Here is a 26,200-nt window from a genome sequence, read left to right on the forward strand (position 1 = left end):
AATACTTCCAGGGACGCTGACTCCACCGCCTCCCTGGGCAGCCTGTTCCCCTGCCCAACCCTGCATTCGGTAACGAAATGATTTCCAATACCCAGTCTGAACTTCCCCTGCGATTCCGCAGGAGGAATAAACCCTTGTTTCCGGACCAGCAAGCACTTCATTTTGCCCTGTTACCGCAGACACGCCAGGGGGGAAAGCTGAACCTTCCCGCCGCCGCCGGGACCAGCCCCGCCCGGGCCCGGGGCAGGGCCGAGCGGGCGGGATGTCCGCCCCGCACCGCCCGGGGGGCCCCGCAGCTCCCGCACCGCCCGGGGGGCCCCGCAGCCCCCGCACCGCCCCCCGCGGGCCCCGCAGCCCCCGCACCGCCCCCCGCACCGCCCCCCGCGCGGGGCCGTGGGCGGGGCCGCGCTCTGTGACGCCCGCGCGATCCCGCCCTCTCGGCCGGCCCGGCTGGGGCCGGAGCTGCCGAGGGAAGGAAGGCGCAGCAACATGGAGGCGGCGCGGCGGGGGGCCAGGCCGGGCCGGGCGGCGGGCCCGGGGCGGTAGCCAGCCCGCCGGCCGCCCTCCCCGCCCCGGCCCCCGCTGCCCGTGAGGACGCGGCCGAGGCGGGCCGAGGCGGGCCGCGGCCCCTCCGCGGGGGATGGCGACCCCGGGCCCTCCGCAGCTCCCGTGGCTGCGGCTGGGCCCGCGGCTGCGGGCCGGGCTGGAGGTCGCGCTGCGGGTGCCCAGCCTGTTCCTCATCGACGCCATCTTCAACTCGTCCCCGCTGCCGGGGGGCTCCCTGTGCGCCGCGCTCCTGGGCGTGCTGCTGCGGCTGCTGGGTGAGACCCCTTCCCCTCCCGCCGCCGGGATGCGGCCTTCGCCCCGGGGCCGCGGGGCGGGGGGCGGCGGTTGCGTCCCCGCCGGGCCGGGCCGGGGCACAGCCCGTGCTCGCCGCTGCCGGCCCCGCTGGCCTCGCTCGCAGCCGCAGGCCGGGCACGGCCGCTGCCCCCCCCGCCCTGCTCCGCGGCCCTGCTCGCCCGCCCCCCCCTTCCTCCGAGCCTGCCGTCTCCTCCCTGCCGCGCTGGGCTCCCTCAGCTCGGGTAGATCCCCCTCCCCCCGGCCTCCATCCCCGTGCCCTGCCTCCCGCCTGCCCGCATCTCCGGGCCGCGGCGGCGGGACCCCCGGCGGAACCGAGCGGAACCGGGCCGGGCCGGGCCTGCCGGGGGCCGGGCGGGCGCCGCTGCCATGTGCGGCGGGAAGCATGTGACGCCCTGGCCTTCGATGATTTAATGGTTGTTATAAAAGCACTTCGGAGCGTTCGAGCCTTTCCTGAAACGCGCCGCTAAATCCTCATCTTAGCAACGGCAGTTCAGAAACGTTGGGAGTTGGGTTTCCAAATGGAGCCGAGTCTCTTGGATTATTGGTGGTTATTTTTAAGCGTTTTTCTTCCTGAGAAGAAGGTTGAAGATCGCCGGTATAAGTGGGTGATACTATTTTCGGCATGACTCGTAATCGTGGGTGGACAGGTAGCCTGAGCTAGGCTGCTGTGCACGGGATGCTGCATCCTGTATTCCCTGGAGCTGGGAATCCTGAGGCAAGGAAGGAAAGGAGAATCCAGAGTACAGCAAGAGGTTATTTGCAGGCCTCTGATATCCCAATTTTGTTCTGTTTGATGTTTATAGTAGACAAAATGAGAAGGAAACAGGTGGTGTGGTTTCGGAGGTAGGAAGCAGAGGGGTTAGAAGGAGAGGTACAGAGTGAGAAATGTGGTGGTGACAGTGTTGCAGAAGTTGAGGAGCAGAGGGCAAAAAGTAAAGTCTAACCTACAGCCAGAGAGCCGGTGAGAGGAGAGGGAAGGTAACGAAAGAAAGCAGGTACTTTTATTTGGGCTGCTCCTGTGGTAGGGTGCCTGGGGAAGGTGCTGCTCCCATGAGAAGTGAGGCCAAAGAGCTCCTGGTCTTGCAGCTGGTATCGGCAGCTCTGAGGCAGGAAGGAGGGGTTCCTCCTCCCTTCCTCCTGTTGTCTCAAGCTTTTATTCCACACTTCTAGAAGTGCTACGAGCATTTCCCACTGATAATTCCTTTTTTTAAAAAATGACATTGCAGGGCCTCACCATCATAATTTTAGGAGTCCCTCATTGTATGATCCAGATGCAGTGTGTTATCCAATACTCTCTCTTGAGTGTGTGATACTGTGATTAACAGGTTAAAGCACTTCTCAGGATTATGTTTATATTGTCACTTTTCTGGAAGGGTTTGAGGGAAGAAGTGTGTAATCTCTCCCCTGCCTCCTGCAGAAGAGCTTTGGGAACAGTTTATGCCAAGGGACTTATCTTGTACTTTGAGACAAGTGGTCTGTGGTTCTTGGTTTTCCAGAAACCACTTAAAGATGATGTTGAAGACCTTCTGTGTGGTTCAGATGACATAATGCTTCTACATCTATTTGTAATTAATCTGAATTTAAGGATTACAATGTTTTTATTTTTTTCTGTTAGGATAAACCAAAACACTTAATTTTTATCATTCTGCATGTAAATAGTGGGGAAGTTGCCCTTTTAGTTAAGATTTGCAGGCTTTGAAAGACTAATCCAAATTTTTCCTGTAGCACAATAATATTTAGCATAGGATAAATGCAGAACTTGTCCTCTGGATAGAAAGATTGTAGTTCTGGAGAGATTTGATAGCTTTCAAGGGTGATGTTGAACAGTTCTGAAATATTCTGGGAGTACAGCTCTTTGAGAGTGCTAATAGAGATCTGTATGATTTTTTAAAAGTTTACTACGGGATTGCTTATTGTGATTCTTCCATCAAGTTACAGCAGGGAACCAAGTTCTACAACTCAAGTACAATTTTTCTTTAATTTTTGTGAGTAACCATGCTTTGTCTTCCAACACAGTGTTTACCTTTCATACCTTTGCATGGTTTGTTGTTTTTTCTAAGCATCTGGGCAGAACCACCAGGTTCTGTGAGGAGTATGAAATTGTTACTTCAGACAGCAGTCTCTCCTCAGCAAGGACACTGGTTCTTGAGAGGGTTACTACAAATACTGTGGTCTGTAGAAAGATGTGGAAGCAAGTAGAGTGGATGGAGAAAAATAATTTGACAGTTCCACATGACTCTAATACTTCTGTGTAAAGGTAATTGAACCCTGCAGCTGATTGTAAGACAAATCCTAGGTAGTGTGCTCCTACACATTGCAGGAGTTAAAGGCAAAATGAGAGGGAGGCACTTTTTAAAGTGTGTGTGGTTTAAGGAAATGCTGTGTTTGGAGGCCATACTGGAGGTAGTTGGTGATGGGATGGCATGGACAGGAACAGTAAACATGAGCAGCAGTATATACAGAAACACAAGACACATCTCAGAGGAGGAATTGCACCATTTTCCATCAGAGAGAAAATGGGGAAAGATTGACTATTTGGTGAACACCTTGAAGGCAGGGGGAGCCTTGTCAGGGCAGGAGAGATTGGATAACATTGGTGGAGATGGGGGAGAAGAGTGCTCAGCTTCCCTTCCAAGGTGAGTTGCCTTCTGTGGTCTTTTGAGTTTCCTTTGGGAGGGTCTCGACTCCTCTGCACACGTGCAGACAGAAATGCTTTACCTTCTGTTGGTCCCTCTTTAGAGGAACCAGTAGGTCTGGCTTTTCTGTTGACAGTTACTGTTTTTAGGGACGTGTCTTGCATGTGAAATGTGAGTGTTTTAGGCTGGCCTGTAGTATCGAAATGCAGGCCTGTTACTGCAACTGCAAGGAAGAAAAATAGTTTTTGTTTCGCAACGTGTTTCAGAGCAGCCTGCTTAGTGTAAAATTTAGCTCATTTGGCTCGAACGATCAGAATTATCAAAATAAAGAGCTTGTTACAGGCATGTGAGCCTTTCCTGTGACTTCAGAGAAAAGACAAAGGGTACAAACTTGTCAGGAGTGTTAGATTTCCGTAGGTGTTCATGGTGGCATGCATGAAAACGCAGTGAAACTGTCAAACTCATTTTACAAAAGTGCTGTATGTAGCAAATGTTCAACTTTTCATGGAAGAACTGAGCTCGGATACAAGGCACTTGCTGAAAACTGGTTGAGGTATTTCCTCAGTCAACTTCACAAGGTTACTAAGATAATGATTAGTTCAGGGAAATGTTTTCATAGCGGCCAGCGCTGCTGGCAGGGAACATTGTTCAGGTGCATTAATAGCAGTCTGCTTATTGCTATTGATTCATGTTGAACCTCTCCTGGCTTAGTCAGTCTGTCAGGGTGTTTGTTTTTTGTTGTTTTGTTGGTGTGTTGTTTTTTTGTTGTTGTTGTTGTTATTTTTGTTTGGTTTTTTTTTGGAGCGGGGAGCAAGTTGTTTTTTTTAATACAAGCAGCTGGCAACACTACTGGTGGTATCAGTTGTGTTTCCACCACAACTGACTGTTGATACTGGGAATTTTTATTCCCATGATGAAGATACCACAGCTTAAAAGAATATATATTTTTAAAAAAGTTCATTATGGAGTATTTGGAGCAATCTAAAATATGATTGTCAGAAAAGACTGATGCTGTCCTCCTGTGCAAGAGGATTACTTGTGATCTCATTAGTTTTAGTGCAGAGATTGAAAGCAGTTTACCATTAAATGTTAGTTGTAGAGATTGAAATCTCTTCAAACTGCTTTGGATGAGAAAGCAGTTGCATTGACTTGAAGCTGATGGAGAAGCCCAAAACAAAGACAGGGTGTTTCCTGAAGAGGAAAATGTTTAAGGAAGTGAATGTAGTGATAAGTACAATTTAATTTAACATCAGTTAGGGCAGAACCCTTCCCTGTGTAGTACATAGTGATGAAATTCATTAACTACTCTACAGGAAGAGTGTATCGTGAGGACATAAATGTAATGCCAAGGTACTATAGATGCTATGATAGGATTTATCCTAGGAAGGTGCAGACTTTCCAGTCATGGTCAAGATGTGTTCATGGTCAGTGTGAAAGAAAGGTTAGCAAACAGGAATTTCAAAATCTAAATCCGACTCTTAACAAGTAAGGCACAGGTTCACACTGGCATTGGCAAAGAGGAGGTGGGTGCAGTTTTGGATTTGCTGGAGGTCTCCAGGCTTCTAATACTTGTTTCAGGATGCCCTATCAAAAAGTATATAAAACTGAAGGGATTGGAAGAAGATTGCCTTCCCCCCAATAAATAAACAGCAGTTTTTTGCTAAGCCCTTTAATGGGAAAATACTGAAACTATTTTGTTGACTGTTACCTTTAGTACTTCAGCTTGCGTATCTGTAGTTGAGTGCTCTGCTCAAGTGAAAAAGGAATAAATGAGTAAAATGTACTAACTTTGCTTATAAAGGTGATGCTACATCTGGTAATTCTTTTCTGCTTTTAGAGCTTCTCTACCCTTATTTCTAGAATAAGGCTGAGAGGCTGGGAGTTGTTACTGTTCTGGTCTGAAACTGAAATGAACTTAGGAGTAATTGTGATTAATGCTTGCACTGGCTTTGCCTGGACGCTGCAGTGCACTGATGTATGAAATGCAGAGATTCAGTCATCCTCCTGTTCTCTGAAAAGGGCACAGTTGGTAAAGTTACAAGTGACTAATTGGGAGGTGATACATTAAATGTAGCACCAGAGCTAATGAAGTCTGTGGTTGAATTTCTGCTGAGAACTAAATCATTTCCATCTGTTTTTAGGTGTCTTTGTATCCAGCATTGTTCTGGTCTTACAACAGCAAGCACTTTTCAAGTTTTATATGATCACCTCGGCATTTTTGCTGGCTGCAACTTCAGTGTTGGTGAATTACTATGCTGCTTTGCACATAAACTACAGTGCCTACTACACAGCCCCGTTTGGAATTCAGATCTTCCCTCACAAAGGACCTTCGCTATGGATGGCACTTTCTATCCTTCAGCTTACCTTCGGAATCGGGTATGTTACCCTGCTAAATGTGCAGTCCATCTACTCTCAACTCATCATCCTGGATATACTGATTCCCGTAATTGGCTTGATTGTTGAATTACCTCTCAATGTCCGGCAGATACTCGTTTTTATTTCAGGCCTAGTTCTGACAGTAAATACCACAGTCATCTTAGTGATGAAAATTAAATGGTTCTATTATTCGATGCGGTATGTTTATCTGCTGGTGAGGCACATGTATCGCATTTATGGATTACAGCTACTGATGGAAGATACATGGAAAAGGATCCGGTTCCCAGCCGTACTGCGTGTCTTCTGGCTAACGAGACTTACAGCACAAGCTGTGGTATTAACATATGTTGTAAAGATGGCTGAAACTAATACAGAAGAAAAATTCTTCTTGATATCATGGGACAACTGTTGGGAACTGATTTGCAGTCTGATCATCAGTGGGTGTGACTCCACTCTAACTGTGCTGGGCATGAGTGCCGTCATTTCCTCAATAGCGCATTATTTGGGACTCGGCATCTTGGCCTTCATCGGATCAACTGATGAGGACGACAAAAGGCTGGGTTTTGTGGCGCCGGTCTTGTTTTTCATCTTGGCCCTGCAGACTGGCTTAAGTGGGCTGAAACCCGAAGAGCGCTTAGTTCGGCTGAGTCGGAACATGTGCCTTTTGTTGACGGCCGTCCTGCATTTCATCCACGGGATGACAGACCCAGTGCTGATGTCTCTCAGTGCCTCCCACGTGTCATCGTTTCGCAGACACTTCCCTGTACTGTTCGTTTCCGCTTGCCTTTTCATCCTTCCAGTTCTGCTCAGCTACATCCTCTGGCACCACTATGCACTAAATACATGGCTTTTTGCAGTTACAGCATTCTGTGTAGAGCTTTGCCTAAAAGTAATAGTTTCTATCACTGTTTATATATTGTTTATGATTGATGGCTATTACAATGTGCTATGGGAAAAACTTGATGACTATGTCTACTATGTTCGTTCAACTGGCAATATTATTGAGTTTATATTTGGAGTGATCATGTTTGGAAACGGAGCTTACACGATGGTTTTTGAGTCGGGAAGCAAGATTCGTGCTTGCATGATGTGTCTACATGCATACTTCAACATCTACTTGCAAGCAAGGAATGGCTGGAAGACTTTTATAAATCGCCGGACTGCTGTTAAGAAAATAAACTCGCTTCCAGAGGTGAAGGGAAGTCGGTTACGTGAAATCGATGATGTATGTGCAATCTGCTACCATGAGTTCACCACCTCTGCTCGCATTACTCCATGCAACCATTACTTTCATGCACTTTGTCTTCGGAAGTGGCTGTACATTCAGGACACCTGCCCAATGTGCCATCAGAAAGTGTATATAGAGGACAAAGAAAATGCCAGTATCTCCAACAACAATGGGTTTGTGGCACCAAACGAAAATCCTGTACAAGTTGCAGAAGAAGCTGCTGATGCTGAAAATGAATTAAATGAAGACAATGGCAGTTCTGATAGTGAAGAGGAAGATGATGACTGTGTGGTGCAGCACTTGAGTGAGACTCGTAATGTTGACTCTAACTCGCTTAGTGATTAAGATGTCCTTTACTAAGCCGTGAGGTATTTGTTTAGGATTGACTTCAACGGAATAGAAGTATCACTTCGTAGTAGTTGTACTTAAGCACAACAGCAGTATCTCAGTGTTGAGTCTGTGAATGGTGGTTGTTTACTGTGGTGTGTGCTACTGTAAATATACCTCTGACTTTTGCTGGTCTCTTTCATGACCACCTTAAAATTATGTACATTATTGTACATGGAATAAAATGTTTTCACATGTTTTTAAGATGGTTGGAAAAACACTCTTTAGTTGATGTGGTAATGCTGTGCCAAAGACTGTATACCGATAATCCCTGATCACTGAAGTTTGGGTGCAAATTAAAAATACTGGTGAAAACAGACCATTTAGCAGGTCAAATCAGAAATGAAAAGCCTGAACCAAAGCAGCTTTATTTACGGTTTCAGTATTAGCAGGGCTGTATCGCTAAAAACTAGTGAATCATCTTTTAAAAAAATGAATAAAAATTTAGGTTGGTAGACTTAATGCTCTAGCATTTGCGTATGTGGAAGACAGAACTGCTAAGCTTTCTGGAGAAGTAGCAAAGCATGCCAGTGATGTGATAAACACTTCAGAATTACCAGTAGGAGCTTGAAATGCTCTACACCTGAACTCAGCAGCTTGGTATTCATCTTGTAATGCAAACAGGTATTAACAAGAGTTGCTAGCTCAGGCTATCCTTGAAATTGATCTTGCAAACAGAGGGCAAACAGAGCTGAGAAACTGCACAAATGCAGATTGCCTTTTCAAAAGCAGCTTTAATCTTGTACCATAAAAAAACCAAACACTACATATTGACTTCCATTGATAAGAACTTGCAGATACGATAATTTTAAAGTTTTTGCAGTACATTCACTGAAGTTATGCTGAATAAATGTAAGAAAAACAACTTTATACATTTGGAAAGAAGACTTTAATAGTGTTGTTATATAGAGTATTGGCCAACTCAAGCGGGTCATCTTCTCTTACTGCTGCCATTATTTCCAGTATTTGACTAAAAAGGAAAGACTGACATTAGAAGACTTGGAAACTCAGTACTGAACATACCTCCAACTGCTGCATGTGTATGTACATGTCACTAAGATACTAACCTGGAATAAAAACCTATGCTGAGAGCAACAGGGGAAGGTGCTCAGATATGCAAATAGCTTCACTTTTAAGTCACTAACTGCCATTCCCTTCACACTGAACTCTGGTTGCTCACTGGTACAGATTCATCTTTGGTCTTTTGACTCTTGTTTGGAGGTAATTAAACAGCTTCCTGTTTCAAAGAAAGTGTCATTTTGTGGGTGTCTTTATCAATGGTCTTCATTTTTCAGGCTGAAATTCGTTAGCCTTTCAAGGCTAAAGCTGTGCTGTGAATAACCTAGCCTATGGCAAAGCTTAAATTCCAGATACAGCCTTATCTGAGAATATTGCTGCCAAAGTAACATTGTCCTACTTCCCCATCCTCGGGATTAATGAGGTAACACATGCAGGTATTTGCAGTAGATGTTAGATGTTAAAAGGCCCTTGATACAAGCCAGGAAAAGCAGGCAAAAAAATTAGATAATATTAACACTAAGTAACAGAAAAATAAGCCACAATCTTTTTCTGTACTTAATTTCTTGATTTTGTAACAATCACTCTGGAAAAAAAAAAAGAGTAACATTCTACACAGTTCTAAGACACTTCAGGCTTTCATCTTCATGGTGAAGAGTGAGAACCTCCAGCTTGGTCATAGGGTTTTGGTGGTTTTGGTGTTTAGATCTTGCCCCATTTGCAATAGCTAAACTTCTTTTTGAGGAACACGGAGTAGAAAAAGTTGCTCTTAATTACTGGAATGCATGTATTTTCGTAGATGAAGATTTAGCCCATGTCGTGACCACTCCTGTGCTTTTGCAGCCAAACAGTTTGTTGGTTTAAGGCAATGTTCAAGATGAGGTGGGGTGAGATCAGGGCTACACAGAAGTAACTAACAAAGAATCTCATCCTTAAAGAGTCTTGTTAGGGCTTATCTATCTGTCCCCACTGGATGCAGTACGATTCAACCTGTTACATTCACACTATGTTAACACTATTCCTCCTGCCAACTGAGTTGTGTTAATAAGTATATATATACCCTGAACATTAAATGTACTTTGTGGCCTGAGAATAACTTCCCCCTTACTTCACAGCAAAAAATATCTCACAGCTTCACTTGCTGAAAATTCATTCATGTACTATATTGCAGGAAGAAACCCTCCTGATTGTTTTTTCTTTTCAGAGTTGATAAGGAGAAGACTGGCATAGCTCACTGACCAGACTTCAGTAACAGTTGTGATAATTCAGGCATTTCATTATCAGTGCTATTTAATGGAGAGACCATTTTCCCTGAAACAATGACACATTTCCCTGGTTTTCACACCTCTGCCAGGAAGCACATGAAAATGGTTTCTGTACTTTCCAACTGTGCCTAAGCCCTTGGAGTTTTCTTTCACTATTCTCTATGTTGACTGCTGTTCCTCACATCTAAACTTCACAGGATCAGTGTTCTATGAAACTTCCTTTTTTTTTTTTTTTTTTTTTAGTCACAGTAGCAGAATGAAGAAATGACTAACCAGATTAATGTGGTGGCAGTTCATGTCACAGGCACTGTGATATGAAGACAGGTCCTACTCAGTGTCTCAGTGCTGTCCCCTCTGTGGAGGGCTGCACAGCTCCAGTTTTAAAAATAACTGGAACAGGAACTGAGTGAAATTTATTTAAGTCAGATTACTTTACAGGGTTTAATCCCTTCTCCAGTGTATCAAGTGAAAAGATAAAAACAGGACTGGTTTCACTTTCAGGAAGCTTTTTACATCCCGAGTTGGGAAAGTTAAGGATTTTTCATTTTTTCCACAGCCTATAAAGCAAAACCTTGCACAAGGTTCAATATATTTAGAACTAATTTCTATTTCCTACATTGCCAGTAAACTGATTTTTTTTTCCCCTGTGAGATATGAAATATGTAAAAGAATACTCCAGTAGTACACTTACATTATATGGCAGGGTTCATTTCTGTCCTTCAAGCAGTGCCCTATTTCCCATTTCTTTTTTGTAGGAAATGTAGTTTTAATGTATTTTGAGCCAGCATGAGTATTCTTCACTCCACACCAAGGCGCATCTAGTTTCATTTGAAAAAAAACAAAATAATTAAGAGCATGCTACCACTTGAGAACAGCATGAGATAGTTCAATCAGCTACTTTCTGACTCAAAAGTTCTTGCAAACTCTCCCAATTCAGAATGGAATTTAAGAGATTTGGGCAACTGAACATCTTCACAATCTTTGGATTTTTACACTGTTCCTTTTAAGATGTTGCATTTTAAAAAATCAGCAATAACAGCAGATAACACTAATTCCTTCTGACATTACGAAGACACATACACTGTATGTGTTCCACAGAAACTTCCTGTATGCTTTTAACAGGTTGGTACTTCATGTGCAAATAAATGTAAGGATTTAGGCAGTTTGTTGTTTTCCTTTCTCAGATTCAGAAATTCAAATAAACACTGTATTTGTAACTGCCAGTTACTGATAATTAAAATGAACATTAAAAAAAAAATATATATATATATATATCCCTAGGCAATTAAAATCCCTGCTCATTAGGCCAAGAGGGGAATTCAAGTGTTCTACCTTACTACATTTAAAAAGCAGTTGTTTCCAAGTGCCGTTACTGCTACTAGTGGCAAGATCATAGCCACTGCCCTGTGTCTGGCACATCTCCAGCAAGCTAGATTTTAAGATATTAAAGCAGGATTCTGGTACCTAGGCACATTTAAAAATCTGAGCTTGTCAATTTGTCCTTTTCACCTTCTGCAATGTCAGGAACTGACATGGCACCTTATTCCTTCCAGCAGGAGGCTAAAAAGTAATATATTTTCAGCCTGTGAACTGCTCTCCAAAGTGGAGAAACAGTCCTTTTTCTACTCCAAAGTCCTTAGGTCTTGATTCTGCCTTATCATCGCTATACAACCATATCTCATTGCCTCGTGGTGTTGAAGTCACAAACTGACCAAGATACAAAATCTTACCAGTCTCTATCATTAATCGTTCACTTGGAATTGACTTCAGCGTTTCCAAGTTGGCTTCTGTTTTCAATGAACTGGAAAATCAGAGTTTGGTTAAAAAAAAAAAATAAAAAGTGTATAAAAGCAATTACTTTGCTGAAATGTTTTGCAGCAAAGGCAGCTTCCTAAATAATCTTGTTAGTTAATAAAATCTGCTTCATTTTTAAAAACTGCTGCCTGTAAATTCAGGCTTTGCAGAAAACAGTAAATCTGTAAAGTTCCTCAGTGCAGCCATCTCACCCAGTAAGCAGGGGTAACCCCTGCCTGCATTGCCCACACTGGCCTGGCATCAGCAGCCCATGCAATTTCTAAAGTGGTGCTGACTGGCTTTTGGCCAGGTGACTGCTGAGAATTCAGACTGCATAACCAGCAGATAAGGCTGCTCAGGTTATATCTGCATTACTCCTGGATTTAACATGGCAGCTTAAAATGACGCAGTTCTTAAACACTCCTCAGAAGGGCTGCTTCCACCTCCAGGAACCTCATTATTTAGAAGCAAGGATTGACCTGAGGGTAGCTGAATGGACCTAAGTGAGCTGAGCTGTGAGTGAAACACCTTTTGTGGCTAACAGACTAATAAGTGAAATTCGAAACCCGTTAGATGATTAAGAGTAGTGAGCTTTGAAAACTTGACCTCATTGTTCAAAACAAAATGAGTTCAATACAGCTGACGTTTTAAAGTATCTTATTTCTTGTAAAGAACTTACCAGCCATTTATTCCAATATACAGATCCAAATCTATTATTGCTGCTGCTTCTTCCTTTGTGCCATCAAAAGAATGTACCTGGAACATAGAAAAATATAGATGCACACATATGCACTTCATTTAAAATTCCAGTAATGTGAAAGTACATGTTAGTTTTTATTTGTGGCATAAATACCTGTGATAGCACACACTACACTAAACATAAAGATGGGACATGGCTCAGCTGATTCCAAATTAGGGCAAAGTTCAGACTGAAGTCACTTGGAATACTGCAATAAAAGTGGTGACCATGTTTCATGAGCAATAATTATGTGTAGAAAAGGCCTATTCAGTGATACTACTTTTGGGTCAGGAACTTCCTGTAGCTGATAGCTGGGAGACCATTCACAGAAAGTAATGCTGTGCACACTGGGTTTTTACATTCTTTCCTCAGTACTCCCTGCAGGGTACTGTCAGGGACACAGTAAGAACAATGTTACATTTGCCACAGAATGCAGTCCACAGGAACTAGAGAGTCTATTTGGTCATCCCAGGGACTAAAGAAGCAAGTGGCAGGTCACAAGGTGCAAACAGATCTGGGAACCACAGCATCTCAGCCCAAGGGCAGTCGAGTGACTATGTGTCTGCCCATGCAACAGAGGGTGCCTGCTCCTCATTTCTCCACTTGTGCAGGAAAGAGAAAGGAAGGGAGGAAGGAGGAACTGCACAGGATGACATGAGAGCACAACATGCAAAGTACTGTGCTAGGGGAAGGCTTTGTGGTAAGAAAGGGGAAACCCTGGCGACTGAGGTATGATTGTAGGAGGCATGGTCTGATGTTACTAGGATAGAATAATCCAAACATTTACTACTTTTGAAAAACCATAATGGAAACCTGAAAGAGCACTGCTGGACTCAATAATTTCACCCAAGTTTTTCCTGTTATACTTTTGAATTAAAACACATGATCTGAGTATCTAAAGACATAGAACAATCAAAAGTTACGTCTGGATCTAATTTGAAAATGATGTCGAACATCAGAAGCAAATATTTGAGGTTATGGCTTCCACTGGGAAATGCTTCTACTTTATCTGTGGGCTCAATGCACTGCAGTTGCAGACTCTGAAGAACTGGGAAATTGCCAATGTCAATTTTAAGGTGCTTAAACTGTCCTTCTAACTGGCCAAGAAAAACTGCTCATGTCAGCTGCAGAGCTTTTTCTCAGCCTATCTTCTTACCTTGAAAAAAAAATGAATAAGCAATGGAAATAAAAATACTAGAAAGGACTGGAATGCACTTATTAATTAATAATAATTTAAATAATGGAACAAAAAGCCTGAGCAGATTTCATGACAAAAATGTTGCATATTATTAAGCAACAATATTCACACACATGCATGTAAAAATGAATGAATGACACTGAAGTCCATACTTACCACCCCTCCTACAAATCTATCTCGGTTTCTTCTCATTATGTCTACAAATTGAAATACATAAAAATGTAAGACAGCTTTGTAACAGACAAAGGTGACAGATTCCAAATTTTTCATATTGAAAATCTGCTCCAAGTATGGAATCCTCAAACAAAACTCACCTAAAAATTCAGCATGTGAGTTTCTACAGTGGAGAAACATGGGCAGTTGTGTCTCTTCTGACAGGTCAAACTGTTTTTCAAAATACCTGTAAAATAAAAAATCACCTTTAAAAAGAAACTCAGTGTAACAGCAAATAAAAACAGTAGAAGAGTTTTTTTCCAGTGCTTGTATGTTTTTGTCCTACAGAACTAAAAGACAGAATTAATGGCTTTGCCATGCAAGAGCCCTTATTTGTGCAAGGATTTAAAAGGAACTCTTTCCCATGATAAATTCATATAGCAGTGATCTGTGCTGAAGACAGATACAAAGCGGTCAAGAGCATCAATACTAAAGAACATCCACATATCCATGCTGAGCATGTACTCTTGTGTAGTGTTGGGTGTGGAGTTCATTTGTATTGATTTATTTTTAATGAACACAGAACTGATTTCTTTCCACGAAGTTATGAAATATCAGGAATGGGAGAGTGTGGATCACAGAGACCACAATTTCAAGAAGCACTGCAGGTGCGGTGGGGGGACTGAGGGAGCACTATGCACCCTCTATTGCCTTGGATGGACAAAACTGCATCAGAGCTGGCTGGCCTGTAAAGTAACAATCCCTAGTTTTTGTCTGCCCTTACTAGGAGGTCAGTCCTTCCTCTCTTAGGGTGGAACAAATACCAGTATTAGGCATCTTACTCCTGCCTCATTCTGCCTTACCATATTCACTCTTTCAAAATCTTCCATTGTTGTCCCTCCACTCCCTTGTGTGCCTGTATCCTTTCCTTTTCACTCATTTTTATCCCTCTCCTACCTTCTACTCCCAGTATTCCCTTTGAAGGAGCAGTAACAGCAAGGCAGCCGTCCTATGAAAAGACATAAAAAGTGGGCAGAGGGAAGGTAAATAGGTAGCCAGTTTCCCCAGAGCAGTTTGCAATGGAAAACTGAAACTGAACTAACCCATCCCTTGTAATTTGCAGCTAGGTCTGATCCCAAAGCATTATCATTCACCATTTCTGCCTGCCACGCTGCACCCCGGCATGCAAATTACCAATGCTCAGGAAACATGGTAGAGGAACCAGAAGGCGATCAGTGCGCAGGTGACCAAGGAGCTATACGTGATTTGAAAGATGACATTATTTGGACAAGACAGGAGGACAACACTGCCTGTCCCTGGGACTGTATGCACATACTGTTTCTCTAGGTGTTGATGTTAAAAGCAGTCTGGGGCACTGGGCATTCCCATCATCAGGTATCAGAAACATTTCAAAGGCAAACTCAAGTGTCCACATACTGCTGTGTATAATTCATGGATCAATCAGGAGAAAGTGGCAGCAAAATGTTAGTTTCATTTACATTTTCTTGACATATAAATAAGAATAATGAACACAATTGAAAAAGAAGACAATGCAACTGGTAATTTTCTGAAATTTTCACTATTTTCTGTATATTACAGGTTGATAGTTCTCAATTAAAAGTCACCTTCCCTATTTATCACTGCAGATCTTGGAGATAAAACAAGTGGAACAGAAAGTGGCTGTGATGCTAAAATTTACATGAAAATTCAGGAGAATTAATTACACCTATTTTGAATCTTCTTTGTAGTTTAGATATTATATGTAGTTCATGTATTATACTTGTTTGACTAAATATGAATTTAACAAACTCGTGATTGCTCTTGTGGTTAAATAGCTACAATTGCTTGATTACTGGTGGCTTTTTTTAGAACAGGAGACTTGTTTCATAAGGAAATGAGGTTTTAGACATTGAGCTGCAAGTAAGTTCCCTAAAGAAGCTACTGACAATTTCAATCTAATTTTGAGAAAGGGAACGGACTTGCAAGTATCAAGTTTAGTGCCCCTACAAATGGAAAGGCAACTCAATAACTCAATCTTCTTCCATTCCTAGCAACAATGTAGTGTAACATATGCTGCTACTTGCCCTGTCAAAAAGAATGGGGCCAGGCAAGTTCTTGGATGAGGAGGGAAAAAAAAAAGGAAACAAAAAAAGCACCTGGAAAAGCATGAAGATAAGAAATACAGTGATCAGAATGGTAACAAAAGAAGTCAGTAGGAAACCAAACCTTACTAGTTCCAGGGCTTAAGAAACAACCTTTTTTGGGCAAGCAGACTGTCAATCAATACATGCTGTTTCTATGTTGCTTCTCAATAATGAAGCTTTAAAATACTTCTGCATGGTTGTTTGCAGATTTAGTTTTGACCAGGAAGTTCAAATGCTGAGGTATTTTTCAGGTTTGAGATCAAGACATTAAAGAAGCCATGGCCTTGCTGAGGTTGATCTCCAAACAAACAATACTGGTTTCACTTATGAATAACAGTACCTGTGACTTTGTTCATCCCTTTCAATTTTACTAAGAAAACTCCTATTTCCATGTTGCTGAGCCTTGCAAAACCCTCCAAGCAGTACAGCAGAAGTGAAACTTCTAATGTGATCTTCAACATAATATGAAGGCAGCACCTTCAGCTACCTACCATTCAAATCACAATTTCCTCTTCTTCCAACTGCAATTTCCAGAAAGGACTCTCAATAGGTCTCTCAAAAACTAGATTTATGTATTTCATGTGTTTCTGAAATCGCTCAGATAAAGACTTTCTGTCATCATCAACCTTATTTAGAAAGGACTCACCTACCACTTTAAAAGTGATTTCTGTTCCACCCTGTCACTTCTTTCCTCACAACCCAATTTCAGTGCACTTGACTAGAAGTTTTTCACTACAGGTCTTCAGCTGCAGTCCATAAGATATGGAAAATCATATTTCTTTTTCTCCTCCCAGTAACACCAAGGCAGTAAGGATCTTAAAATACCATATTTCACCAGCATTTTAGTTTTCCACAGAAAAGAGACAGGTTATGCTCCAAGGTGTGCTCTGCTGAACTTTGAGTACACTGAATTCTACCACAAAAAAAAGTTCTGATTTGATTAATATTTTACTGTATGACTGTAAAACTGCAGAGAAAGCTACCTACTGCTAACATGTGGCAATTAGAAAAAACGCAACTAACCACTGCCCCCCAGTGACTAATTTACTCAGAACAGGAATACACAGGCACAATTTATTAATCATCTTACTTGGATTTATCACTTACATCTTTCAATCAGTTCCCTTTGTAGACTGAAGTTCTCAACACAAGAATGTGAGGTTATTTTAGTGGATGTGCTGCTTTCTTTCCATTCAGTATCTATGCTGCATATATTGTTTCAAAACACAGATCCCTCCAGCTTCTGAGATTATCATCAGCTCTCAACTACATGCCCCCAGCTAACACCCCCCTTACTAAAAGCTCATTTTTTTCCACTGCTGACTTGTCCTTTTTGAAAGTTCTGTTTCCTTCCTCATGCCTTTCACTCAACCCAATTCTTTCACACCCTACCTTTACACCACATCATTCTCCAAGAATTTTTGTACTAGCAAGTTGTTGAGTATTAGCAAGAATGAACATCTGCGACATCCAGAAACCCCTACATTCTCATTAACTTTACAGAAAATGTCATGCTACTTCTATGCCAGGCAGGTAGCAAAATTTAGCACACATCACTACTTGAATGTAGCACTCTTTATTTAAAGCCTCATTTCGGCAAAGAAAAAAAAAAAAAAATCCCAGACCAAACCCTGCAAATTGCAGGTCTACACCTGACAAAATGATGCCTGGTAGAACACAAGACAGACAACACTTCTGTAAATAGCTACAAGTCAATTTGTAGTCATCAAAAGTTTCTTACTTGAGTTGGATGTCCTTTGGGCAAAATTCTAATCTATCAAAATCTACAAAGAGAAAGAACAAAAAACCCACTTAAGTGTTTTACGATTTTTTTAAGACATGTCTAGAAAAAAAATAAACTGACTAACTAAGATAAGACTTACCTAAGCCACATTCTCCAACTGCTATTACCTTTGTCTTGTTTTTTTCAATCAGATTTTTTAATTCAGATAAATACTGTTCGGGGCTACTCTGTTCAAATTCTCCACAGCGGGTAGGATGGCAGCCAACTGTGCTGTAAAACATGTCTAAAGCAAAGCAGTATTAGAAGTTTTGCACAAAAAAGGAAAATGTATGTAAGGTATAAACAATATCTCTAACTGGACTTTTCTTATTGCTCATAATATTAAAAGAAAACTCCTAGTGAACATCTTTATCTTGGTGATTATTTTAATACACTCCTATTTTCTGCTTTAAAAACGTTAAGACAGTGTCTCCAGTGAGTCTTTCTTTTCAGTACACATTACTTTGTGTGCTTCAGAACTGCAACTCAAAGTTGAATTATTCTCATGGAGCAACCCTCAACAAATCATACAATTGTTGAGGTTGGAAGAGACCTCTTGAGATGATCCAGAAATAGATCTCATTCAAAATGCATCAGGTTATCCTCAGCTGTAGGACTTGCAGACAGCATTTGATTTCCACCATGTGACTCTCTACATGAGCTGCTCCAGCATTTTGCAGGCAACAATTAGCTTGATTTGCCTAGGTATCTAATCTGAATTTCCTCAGTGCCAAAACTAACATTTCTGCTACATGTCTTTATGGAGAAGGTAAAAGCATGGGGGGAAGAGAAAGACTATTAAAGGCCCTGAGCAACTTGATGTAATATTAAAAACTAGTCCTGCTTTGATGGAGGTGGGGAGGTGGATTGACTGGGACCAAATTATCTCCTCAGGTTCATTCCAACCTAAATTATTCTATAGTTCCGTTTGTGAATAATATTTTGGCATGTGTTTTGGTTCAAATAGATATTTTAGTAATTAGTGGAATGATATTTGCCTTTTCACAGAAAGAAAGGGAAAGCTAGAAGAACCATAAAGAGAAAGGTATCTCTCCTGCTCAAACTGGTCATGACAGATGTAAAAAACAAACAAAAACTTGCCAAAACCCATACATTCCACGTCATATAAGCCTTCCAGCTCATGGGCAGAAGACAGCCTTCTAAAAACATTTTTACTTAGGACATTTCCTATCTAGAAATAGAAACTACAGGAAGACTGATTCCTTCCAACACACCTAAAGAGCAACATATAGAAACTCACACACAATCCATTCATTCCACTCTGAATTTATCATTTTAATCTGAGATTCTGCAAACACCTCTAGGGCAGGTCCTTTTGAACTCTTAATTCTGAGAGTGGAGAAGGCTCTATTTTTTATTAACAACATAAGTTTAAAGTGAAAATACCATTTGTCTGTGCCAGCTCCAATGCATCTTTACTATCTTGTAGACTCCCACCTGTAATCAAAAACTTGAAAGAGAAAAAGTACTCTCAGTGAGTATGTTCCTCTTCAGACATCAGACGGAACATTTAAGCACTAAGGTATAAGTACAAATCTAGACAGATAACATCAGAAAACAATTACTAATGTACATATGATACAATTTCATAAATAAGTAACAAACCTCAATGGTCCTCAGAGCTAGTAAATACATTAAGTATCAAAACCTGATTTTTTTTTCCTTATCAGGTATCTTCTCTGCAAAGTATTGAAACCACTGAATGAGTAAAATGCTTCTGTTTGCAGCAATATTAACTTTGATACATAATGACTCAAGAAACTTTCTTTGCCTTCAAGAAATGACAGCCAGAAACATCTTCCCTGTCTTGCAAGTGTAGAAATTAAAAACTCCCAAACATCCAAAACATGAGTCAGGAAGCAGATGAACCAACAAAGGTGTCAAGAGTCAGGATTACAAATTTATTAACTTTTGGCTCCAATCTTTTATTTTTACCTCAAGATAAAACATTATCACACTGGAATTGTTGCTTACAGTGTCTTTTGAACCACCACTTGCAGGATCTTGCATCCTAGGTCCCAAAAAATTTTGATTACACTGCTTTTGGACAACTCTTATCCCTACACAAGCAATATAGAGCAGCAAAAACTGTTGGGATGTGTCTGTCTCTCTAATGGAGCATCCCAACAGCATCACCAGAAACTGAAACTGGCTCAGTGCACATACAGCACAGCACAAAACTTCACTAAAAACCTCCTAAATCAGCAGCTCTATGGAAAAATAAAAAGTATTTTCAAATAAACTGATTAAGCTTTTAGGCAAGTAGAAAAAACCTGGGACAGAATAGACTTCTGACACCATACAGGCCAGCAGCAAGACTGAAAATGTAGCTAAGCACATGGAACTCCTGAATTCCATTTTGGAATCTACTGAGAATCTTGAAAAAGTTATGCAGTTAAATAGTACTTATACAGCACAAAAAATGCAGTAAAAGTGACTATGATTACGTATTTGCTGCACTGTGGCAATTTCTCCATGACTAGTTTTCTTTTTTTGTCTCCTGGTTTATTTCCCACTCTTCTCAAGCAAACTTCTGAATGTCTGTTCCTCTCTAGAGAAGGGTTTGTTAATTTCTTCCTGATCCACCATCCTTATTAGTGCAGCAGAACAGTCTGTGACAATGTGCATTGTATTCTATTGTAATGCTTTTTTTTGTCTTGACAATTTATTCATTTCAGAGAGATACAGGCAGGCTGGACTGTTACACCTAAAGGATTGTGACCCACTGCTGGCAAGAAACCAAGCATTACAAACCTGCTCGTAATGATGTCATTTAAATACATGTGAGCCTGTATATAGCAGCAGACATCCAGATGTCTAAACTGTAACAATTTACAGGCATCCCCAGCTCTTCTGCATTTCTACATACATGTCACATATGATACCACTGAACTTAAATAATTGGCATCCAGTGATCCGTGCCAATGCAACACAATGCTCTACACAGTTGCTTTATTTCACTGAAAAATGTTACTGCATTTTCCATTTTGAGTTCCATAAACTCTTGTTTACTCAGCACTAAAAAGCAAAGTATCAGAAAGCAGTTCAAAAATATTAAAGAAATGTTATTAGAAGAAATTACCTTTCTAACACCAACTTTGACTGCTCTCTCTACCACATCCAAAAAGTCATCTGTGAAAGTTCATTAAAATGTCATAAGTTGAACTTAAGGTTTTATAGTATAATGTAACTACCTTTCAACTATAAAAAAAACCAAAACACTTTCATGCAGTCAAAATGCCTCTCATGAACAACCTTTAAACCATGCAATAACTGAAGATCCACTTTAAGTACAGGAAGTCAACAGAAGTTTTTCAAACACTTCACTAGACTGTTTCTACATCTATATCTCAAGGCCACGAGAGCAAAAAAGCATCAGTTATAATTAATAACTACAATTTAGTAATACAACACTTTGACAGTTTATTGCTCATAATACTCAGATCTGTTTCTTCCATGCAATCCAAACTTAAATACATCAGCGATTTCCCATTTTGCTCTAGAAGCAGAGTTACCTGTATGACATCTTATTAGCAATTCAGTAGAAAATACTACATTTTGCTTAGAACATCTAACTGAATTTTGTCACACTTTCTTCTTCAAGCCACAGTAAATAATTAGCATCCAGTTTCTGAGGAGAAAAGAAAAAAGTCTAACCTCACTTTCTGACAACTAAGAGGCTTCCATTTAAAGAAGAGGAATCCTGTCTTTCAGCAGATACAAGTAAGCATTTACCTTGATGTTTCTGTGTTCCCCTGTAGATTCCTCTGAACATAGGATCTGTCAGGTTAATACCAATATCTATTAAGAAAATAAAAATTAGATGTTACAGTCACTCTACATTTCATCCTGAGCATTACCCAATTAAGGAAGACAATGGAAACCGTATCTTAGTAGTCCCTGACTACCACATTGACAGGCCATACAAAGCTTAAGCATAAGTTTACTTGCATAACTTGAGAGCTTACACCAGAAGTGACAGAAAACTTAAAATTTTGGCCCTCTGTGCAACTCCAGACTTACTCTATGAGCATATAAGACACATAATCACAGAATCACCTTGGTTGGAAAAGATGTTAAAGATCACTGAGTCCAACCTAACACTGACAAGTTCTTAACTAAACCATATCCCTAAGTACTACTCTAAAGACTCTTAAATCCCTCCAGGGCTAGTGACTCCACCACCGCCCTGGGCAGCCTGTTCCAATGCCTGATAACCCTTTCACTGAAGAAATTCTTCCTGACATCCAATCTAAAGCTCCCCTGGCACAACCTGAGGCCACTAGCTGTAACTTCATCGAACAGCCCCATCCCCACCTCTTCACACCCTCCTCTCAGGTAGCTGCAGAGAGCAACAGGGTCACCCCTCAGCCTCCTTTTCTCTAGTCTAAAGAACCCCAGCTCCCTCAGCTGCTCCTCGTAAGACACACGCTCCGAACGCTGTGCAAACACCGAAGTGAACACATATATACTATTTATTGCCTCCCAAAGGCCTCCAGGAACCTGGAGCCTCTGGCGGGGCTTCTACTGAAGGTTCCCAAGACTGGGCTGCTCAGCCACACACAGCCCTTGGATCCGAACCGACCTCCTCAAGCCATTCACACGCTGCCTGCCGAATTCCCTAGGAACGTGACCACCTTCATCCAAACCGACTCCACACGGGGGGGAGGGGGGGGGGCGGTGGGATGAGAAGCGGCCAGAAAGCCCAGAGCTCGGGGGGAAGAAGTTGGAGGAGGGAGGCAGCAGCCCCTCAGGGCTCTGGCGTGGAGCAAGGCCATTTTGCAGCCTGTGCCTCGACCCTCGGGGACAGCGAGAGCGAGCACTGAGGGGGACAGGCCCCGGGTGGGGGACAAGTCCCAGGTGAGGGACAAGTCCCAGGTGAGGGACAGGCCCCGGGTGAGGGGACAAGTCCCAGGTGAGGGACAGGCCCCGGGTGAGGGGACAAGTCCCGGGTGAGGGGACAGGTCCCGGGTGAGGGGACAGGCCCCGGGTGGGGGGCCAGGCCCTGTCCCCAGCGCGGCCCGGCCCGCCGCGCTCGGCCCCTCACGGAGCGGGGCCCCGGGTGGGGGGGCAGCTGCCTCAGCCGGACATCGGGTGAGGCCCGGGGGGTCCCCGCCGCCCCCTCTCTCCCCCTCTCTCCCCTCACCGACGAGCTTGGCGCGGCTCATGGCGGCGGCCGGGGCGGGAGGCGCCTGCGCGGCCGCGGCTCCCCCGGGGCTCCCCCCGCTTCCCGGCAGCCGCCGCGCCGGGCGGGGCGGGGCGGGGCGGGGAGGGATGGCGGCCTTCCTGACGCACCGGCAGAAGGTGCTGCGGCTCTACAAGAAGTCCCTGCGGCACCTGGAGTCCTGGTGCATCTACCGGTGAGAGGGGAAGGGGAGAGGCCTGTTCTTGCTCCCCGCTGGGCCGGGGGGGGCGGCGGCGGGAGGGCTGGGCCTGCTGCGCCGGCCTTGGCGTTGGGCCTTGTCCTCCCTCCTGCCCTCCCTCCTCCCCGCCGCCACTGAAGGGATGAGGGCAGAGCCTCTCGGGTCACCTTCCTGTCCCTGCCGCAGGAAAGGGCAGCGTGAGAACTGGAGCTCTTGGGAAGCTCCTGGCCAAGCCTGTCTTTGCGCAGGGCCGGCTGGCCAATGTCAAACGTAGCTTCCCTGTGTAGTTGGGTTTGTTTTTTTTCCCCCCCCGGTGTGTGTCAGTGTGCTTAACTTCTGGCCGTAGGGACAAGTACCGCTACTTCGCGGTCCTCCTGAGAGACCGATTCGATAAGAACAAGGATGTGAAGGATATGGTGAAAGCTACGGAGCTGCTGAGGGCAGGCGAGGAGGAGTTCTGGGCTTACCAGCACCCGCAGCCCTACCTCTTCCCTGACTCCCCGGGGGGCACTGCCTATGAGAGATACGAATGCTACAAGGTAAGGTGGCTTGCAAGGTTGTGTATTACTGTGCTTACCTTGTTCTTCTTAGTAAATGGAAGGTTTTTAAAGTAAATTTTCATGGGGCTGCAGGTTGACCTTGGGCCTTGGCATAGAGAGAATAGTGAGAGATAATCCAGACAGAAGAAAGGTCAATTGAGCAGTTAAGTGGTCAAGATTAGTCTTCATGTGGAAATATAAACTGATTTATGTTCTCTTTTATTTGCTCTGTTTGACCTGCTAAAACTGTTCTTCAACAAAACGACTGTCACAGCATTTTGGCTTGTTGATATATCAGTAATTGTCCATTGTGGATGCTGCTACAAAATGTAGTTTTTTGATCTCAGCCTCTTTGGTGGTTCTAATTAATGTGGATTTTTAACATTTTTTTTTTTACAGCTCTGCTATTTCTGTTCAGCCAAAGGTTTACTTAATCATAAGAATCACAGCAGGAAACTGGGAGTGTAAATGTCGATGTATGAATGATGGTTTTGGAACATCTTAATTTTCTTTTTTAAGAAGTGTTATTTGAGGGGAGAGGCTTTTGTTGTTTTTTTTGTTGTTGTTTTGTTTGTTTATTTTTAAAATCAATGTTCCTGTTTTTAAAACGCTCACTTTCAGTGATATGCTGCTGTACAATTTTTACTTTTTCTTTTTTTCTTGACTGACCATCGTAGGGGTCAGACCATGATCAAGATCTTAAAGGCTACTTATTTTTTCCTTAGTTGTAGACAAGTAGAATGAGCTGTTGCCTTCTCTCTTTGTCAAAGAAGATGAATCAGTAGTTGCAGAAAAGGCTCTCTGTGACTTGCTTTCTTTGGGAGAAGATTAAATTATTTCATGAGTGAACTGAGATGACCTGGGACTTACCTCTGAGTTGCTGTGGTTGGAGCAAGTCACTGTGAGGCCTTTACATGACTAAGGATAGTGTTTGAAACCAAGATTAGAAGCAGGTAGCTGTTAGATGGTGGGTTTATGTAGTACTTGATTTCTAGGTTCTTTATCATAGAGTGGTTTGGGTTGGAAGGGACCTTAAAGATCATCTCATTCCAACCCCCCTGCCATGAGCAGGGACACTTCCCACTAGACCAGGTTTCTCAGATTTCCCAGCCTAATGCTGGCTTCAGTGACTGCATTTACTTCTTTTGTATGTGTGCGCTGGAAATGTTTTCGTACATTAATAAAAACCCCAAATCTATATCAAATGTATTTAACAGATTCCTGAGTGGTGCTTGGATTTCTGGCATCCCTCTGAGAAGGCCATGTATCCTGATTACTTTGCCAAGCGGGAGCAGTGGAAGAAGCTGCAGAGGGAAAGCTGGGCTCAAGAGGTGAGTGCTTGCTCAGTGTAGAGTAAAGCCCCTTCAGCACACAAGTGGTTTGGGTGACATTCAGGTGTGTTCTTGGAAGAGATCTGAACACCAGCTGTGGTCTCATTTAGACTCTGTTTTATTGGAACTGTTGTCAGTGTGGGACACTTGGCCTAAGATGTCTACATGGAGATCTGAGTTGCAGCTTCTGAAAAGCTGTGAGGGGAATTTGATGTTAAAGCTGAACCTGTGACTGTTCAGTTAGTGCAGGGATGTTGTGACAGCTTTGCTAAAGGACATTCCAAAGTGGGATGAGAAGAGATTGACTAAAGAATTCCTGTTCTACTGCTGTGAAGTTTTGACACTTTCTGGTTGCACCTCTGGAAGTGATGGACCAGTGTTCATCAGTTGGGAACCAAGACTGATTTCTGGCCAACCTAAATTGGAGATTCAGTTGGAAAAAGTTGTTCTTAGAATAGGTTTTAATTCAGTTGTAGATAAATAGTTGGATTGTGTGTAGTATGGCACTCTGACCAGCACTGGCACTCTGGCAGCCAGCACTTCTGCTGCTGCTTCAAGAAACATGTTGAGAACACCTGAAGGGCTTCTGGTGGTGTCCAGAGGGGGCTGGAGTGGCAGTTGTTCAGGGCTTTGATGGTGTGACAGCTTTCAGAGCACCAAGAGAATGCAGCCTGTGTAATGTAGCAATGGCAGACATTAATCATGTGGAAGGAGTTACCTTTTAAAGTAACATTTCTGATGTAAAACACTTTTACTCCTAAAAAAATCTTTCTTAATTGGGTAATATGAGCCTGCAGTGATTACTGAGTTTAAGGGAATATGGAGAAACATGGAACCTGTCTGTCACCCTGAAGGGGTTACTGCTGGTTGTTCCCATCTGGAATGGGAGCCAGTTTCACTTACCAACTGGGCACTGAAAGCCACATCACTGGAACATGCATGTATGTACTAAAACAATTTTATGTCTTGTCTTCTAGCTGAAGCAGTTAGAAGAAGAAACTCCAGTTGATGGCCCAAGAACTGAAGCTTTGCCCCCAGCTCGGAAGCAAGGGCAGCTGCCCCCGCTGTGGTGGCACTATGTCACCAGGCCTAAGGAAATCCCCATGTAAAGCCTTGTTTCATGGGAGAACTGGAGTGGTCTGTCCTCTGTAGGCAGTAGACATGTCAGTGGCTGCATGCTACTCTGAGAAATAGAAAATAAAGCCAAATAAAGTATAACTGAGAGCATCTTTCTGGCAGTGTTCTTTGCAGGGTAGAGCGCTGACTGCTGACACCTGCGCTACGTGCCTCGGGGATCAGACAGTGCTGACCAGCCTGTCAAGTCTTGATGGGATCCCAGCTCCAGAGGAGGTTTTACAAAGGTCA

The 26,200-nt window shown here is 43.0% G+C and overlaps 3 protein-coding genes across 11 annotated transcripts; 2 read left to right on the plus strand and 1 right to left on the minus strand.

Annotated features, from left to right (window-relative positions):
* Nucleotides 1–392: 392 nt before the first annotated feature.
* RNF139 (ring finger protein 139) lies at nt 393–8,739 on the plus strand. Of its 2 annotated transcripts, none has more exons than XM_051612710.1 (2): nt 393–821; nt 5,639–8,739. In XM_051612710.1, exons 1-2 carry the CDS (start codon nt 641–643, stop codon nt 7,444–7,446), a joined length of 1,989 nt encoding a protein of 662 aa, XP_051468670.1. In that variant the 5' UTR covers nt 393–640; the 3' UTR covers nt 7,447–8,739. The 2 variants fall into 2 exon arrangements, with proteins under 2 accessions (XP_051468670.1, XP_051468671.1); XM_051612711.1 differs by lacking the exon at nt 393–821 and adding an exon at nt 1,145–3,497 and having other exon boundaries at nt 5,639–7,692.
* Nucleotides 8,203–22,840, minus strand: TATDN1 (TatD DNase domain containing 1). 8 transcript variants are annotated; one of them, XM_051612715.1, is made up of 13 exons: nt 22,749–22,766; nt 21,338–21,403; nt 21,118–21,233; nt 20,685–20,734; nt 18,989–19,052; nt 17,682–17,825; nt 17,540–17,582; nt 13,816–13,901; nt 13,658–13,698; nt 12,244–12,320; nt 11,501–11,571; nt 10,462–10,588; nt 8,203–8,458 (listed from the first exon to the last, which is right to left on the minus strand). In XM_051612715.1, exons 6-13 carry the CDS (start codon nt 17,821–17,823, stop codon nt 8,356–8,358), a joined length of 690 nt encoding a protein of 229 aa, XP_051468675.1. In that variant the 5' UTR covers nt 17,824–17,825; nt 18,989–19,052; nt 20,685–20,734; nt 21,118–21,233; nt 21,338–21,403; nt 22,749–22,766; the 3' UTR covers nt 8,203–8,355. The 8 variants fall into 8 exon arrangements, with proteins under 8 accessions (XP_051468675.1, XP_051468672.1, XP_051468676.1 ...); XM_051612712.1 differs by lacking the exon at nt 21,118–21,233 and having other exon boundaries at nt 22,749–22,840; XM_051612716.1 differs by lacking the exons at nt 20,685–20,734; nt 21,118–21,233 and having other exon boundaries at nt 22,749–22,774.
* On the plus strand, nt 22,769–26,062 carry NDUFB9 (NADH:ubiquinone oxidoreductase subunit B9). The gene is made up of 4 exons (XM_051610307.1): nt 22,769–22,962; nt 23,312–23,504; nt 24,722–24,835; nt 25,813–26,062. Exons 1-4 carry the CDS (start codon nt 22,769–22,771, stop codon nt 25,942–25,944), a joined length of 633 nt encoding a protein of 210 aa, XP_051466267.1. The 3' UTR covers nt 25,945–26,062.
* The last annotated feature ends 138 nt before the right edge of the window (nt 26,063–26,200 follow it).

The sequence above is a fragment of the Apus apus genome, chromosome 2 (assembly GCF_020740795.1).
Source record: "Apus apus isolate bApuApu2 chromosome 2, bApuApu2.pri.cur, whole genome shotgun sequence".
Classification (NCBI taxonomy): Eukaryota; Metazoa; Chordata; class Aves; order Apodiformes; family Apodidae; genus Apus; species Apus apus.

Coding starts and splice junctions, on each gene's coding strand:
- RNF139 (XM_051612710.1), top strand. CDS start 641: ATGGCGACCCCGGGCCCTCCGCAGCTCCCGTGGCTGCGGCTGGGCCCG. Junction 822..5,638: donor CGTGCTGCTGCGGCTGCTGG/GTGAGACCCCTT, acceptor ATCTGTTTTTAG/GTGTCTTTGTATCCAGCATT.
- NDUFB9 (XM_051610307.1), top strand. CDS start 22,769: ATGGCGGCGGCCGGGGCGGGAGGCGCCTGCGCGGCCGCGGCTCCCCCG. Junction 22,963..23,311: donor GAGTCCTGGTGCATCTACCG/GTGAGAGGGGAA, acceptor TTCTGGCCGTAG/GGACAAGTACCGCTACTTCG. Junction 23,505..24,721: donor AGAGATACGAATGCTACAAG/GTAAGGTGGCTT, acceptor TGTATTTAACAG/ATTCCTGAGTGGTGCTTGGA.
- TATDN1 (XM_051612712.1), bottom strand. CDS start 22,770: ATGAGCCGCGCCAAGCTCGTCG. Junction 17,826..18,988: donor GGAGCTGGCACAGACAAATG/GTATTTTCACTT, acceptor GCTTTGCTTTAG/ACATGTTTTACAGCACAGTT. Junction 11,572..12,243: donor TATATTGGAATAAATGGCTG/GTAAGTTCTTTA, acceptor CTGATTTTCCAG/TTCATTGAAAACAGAAGCCA.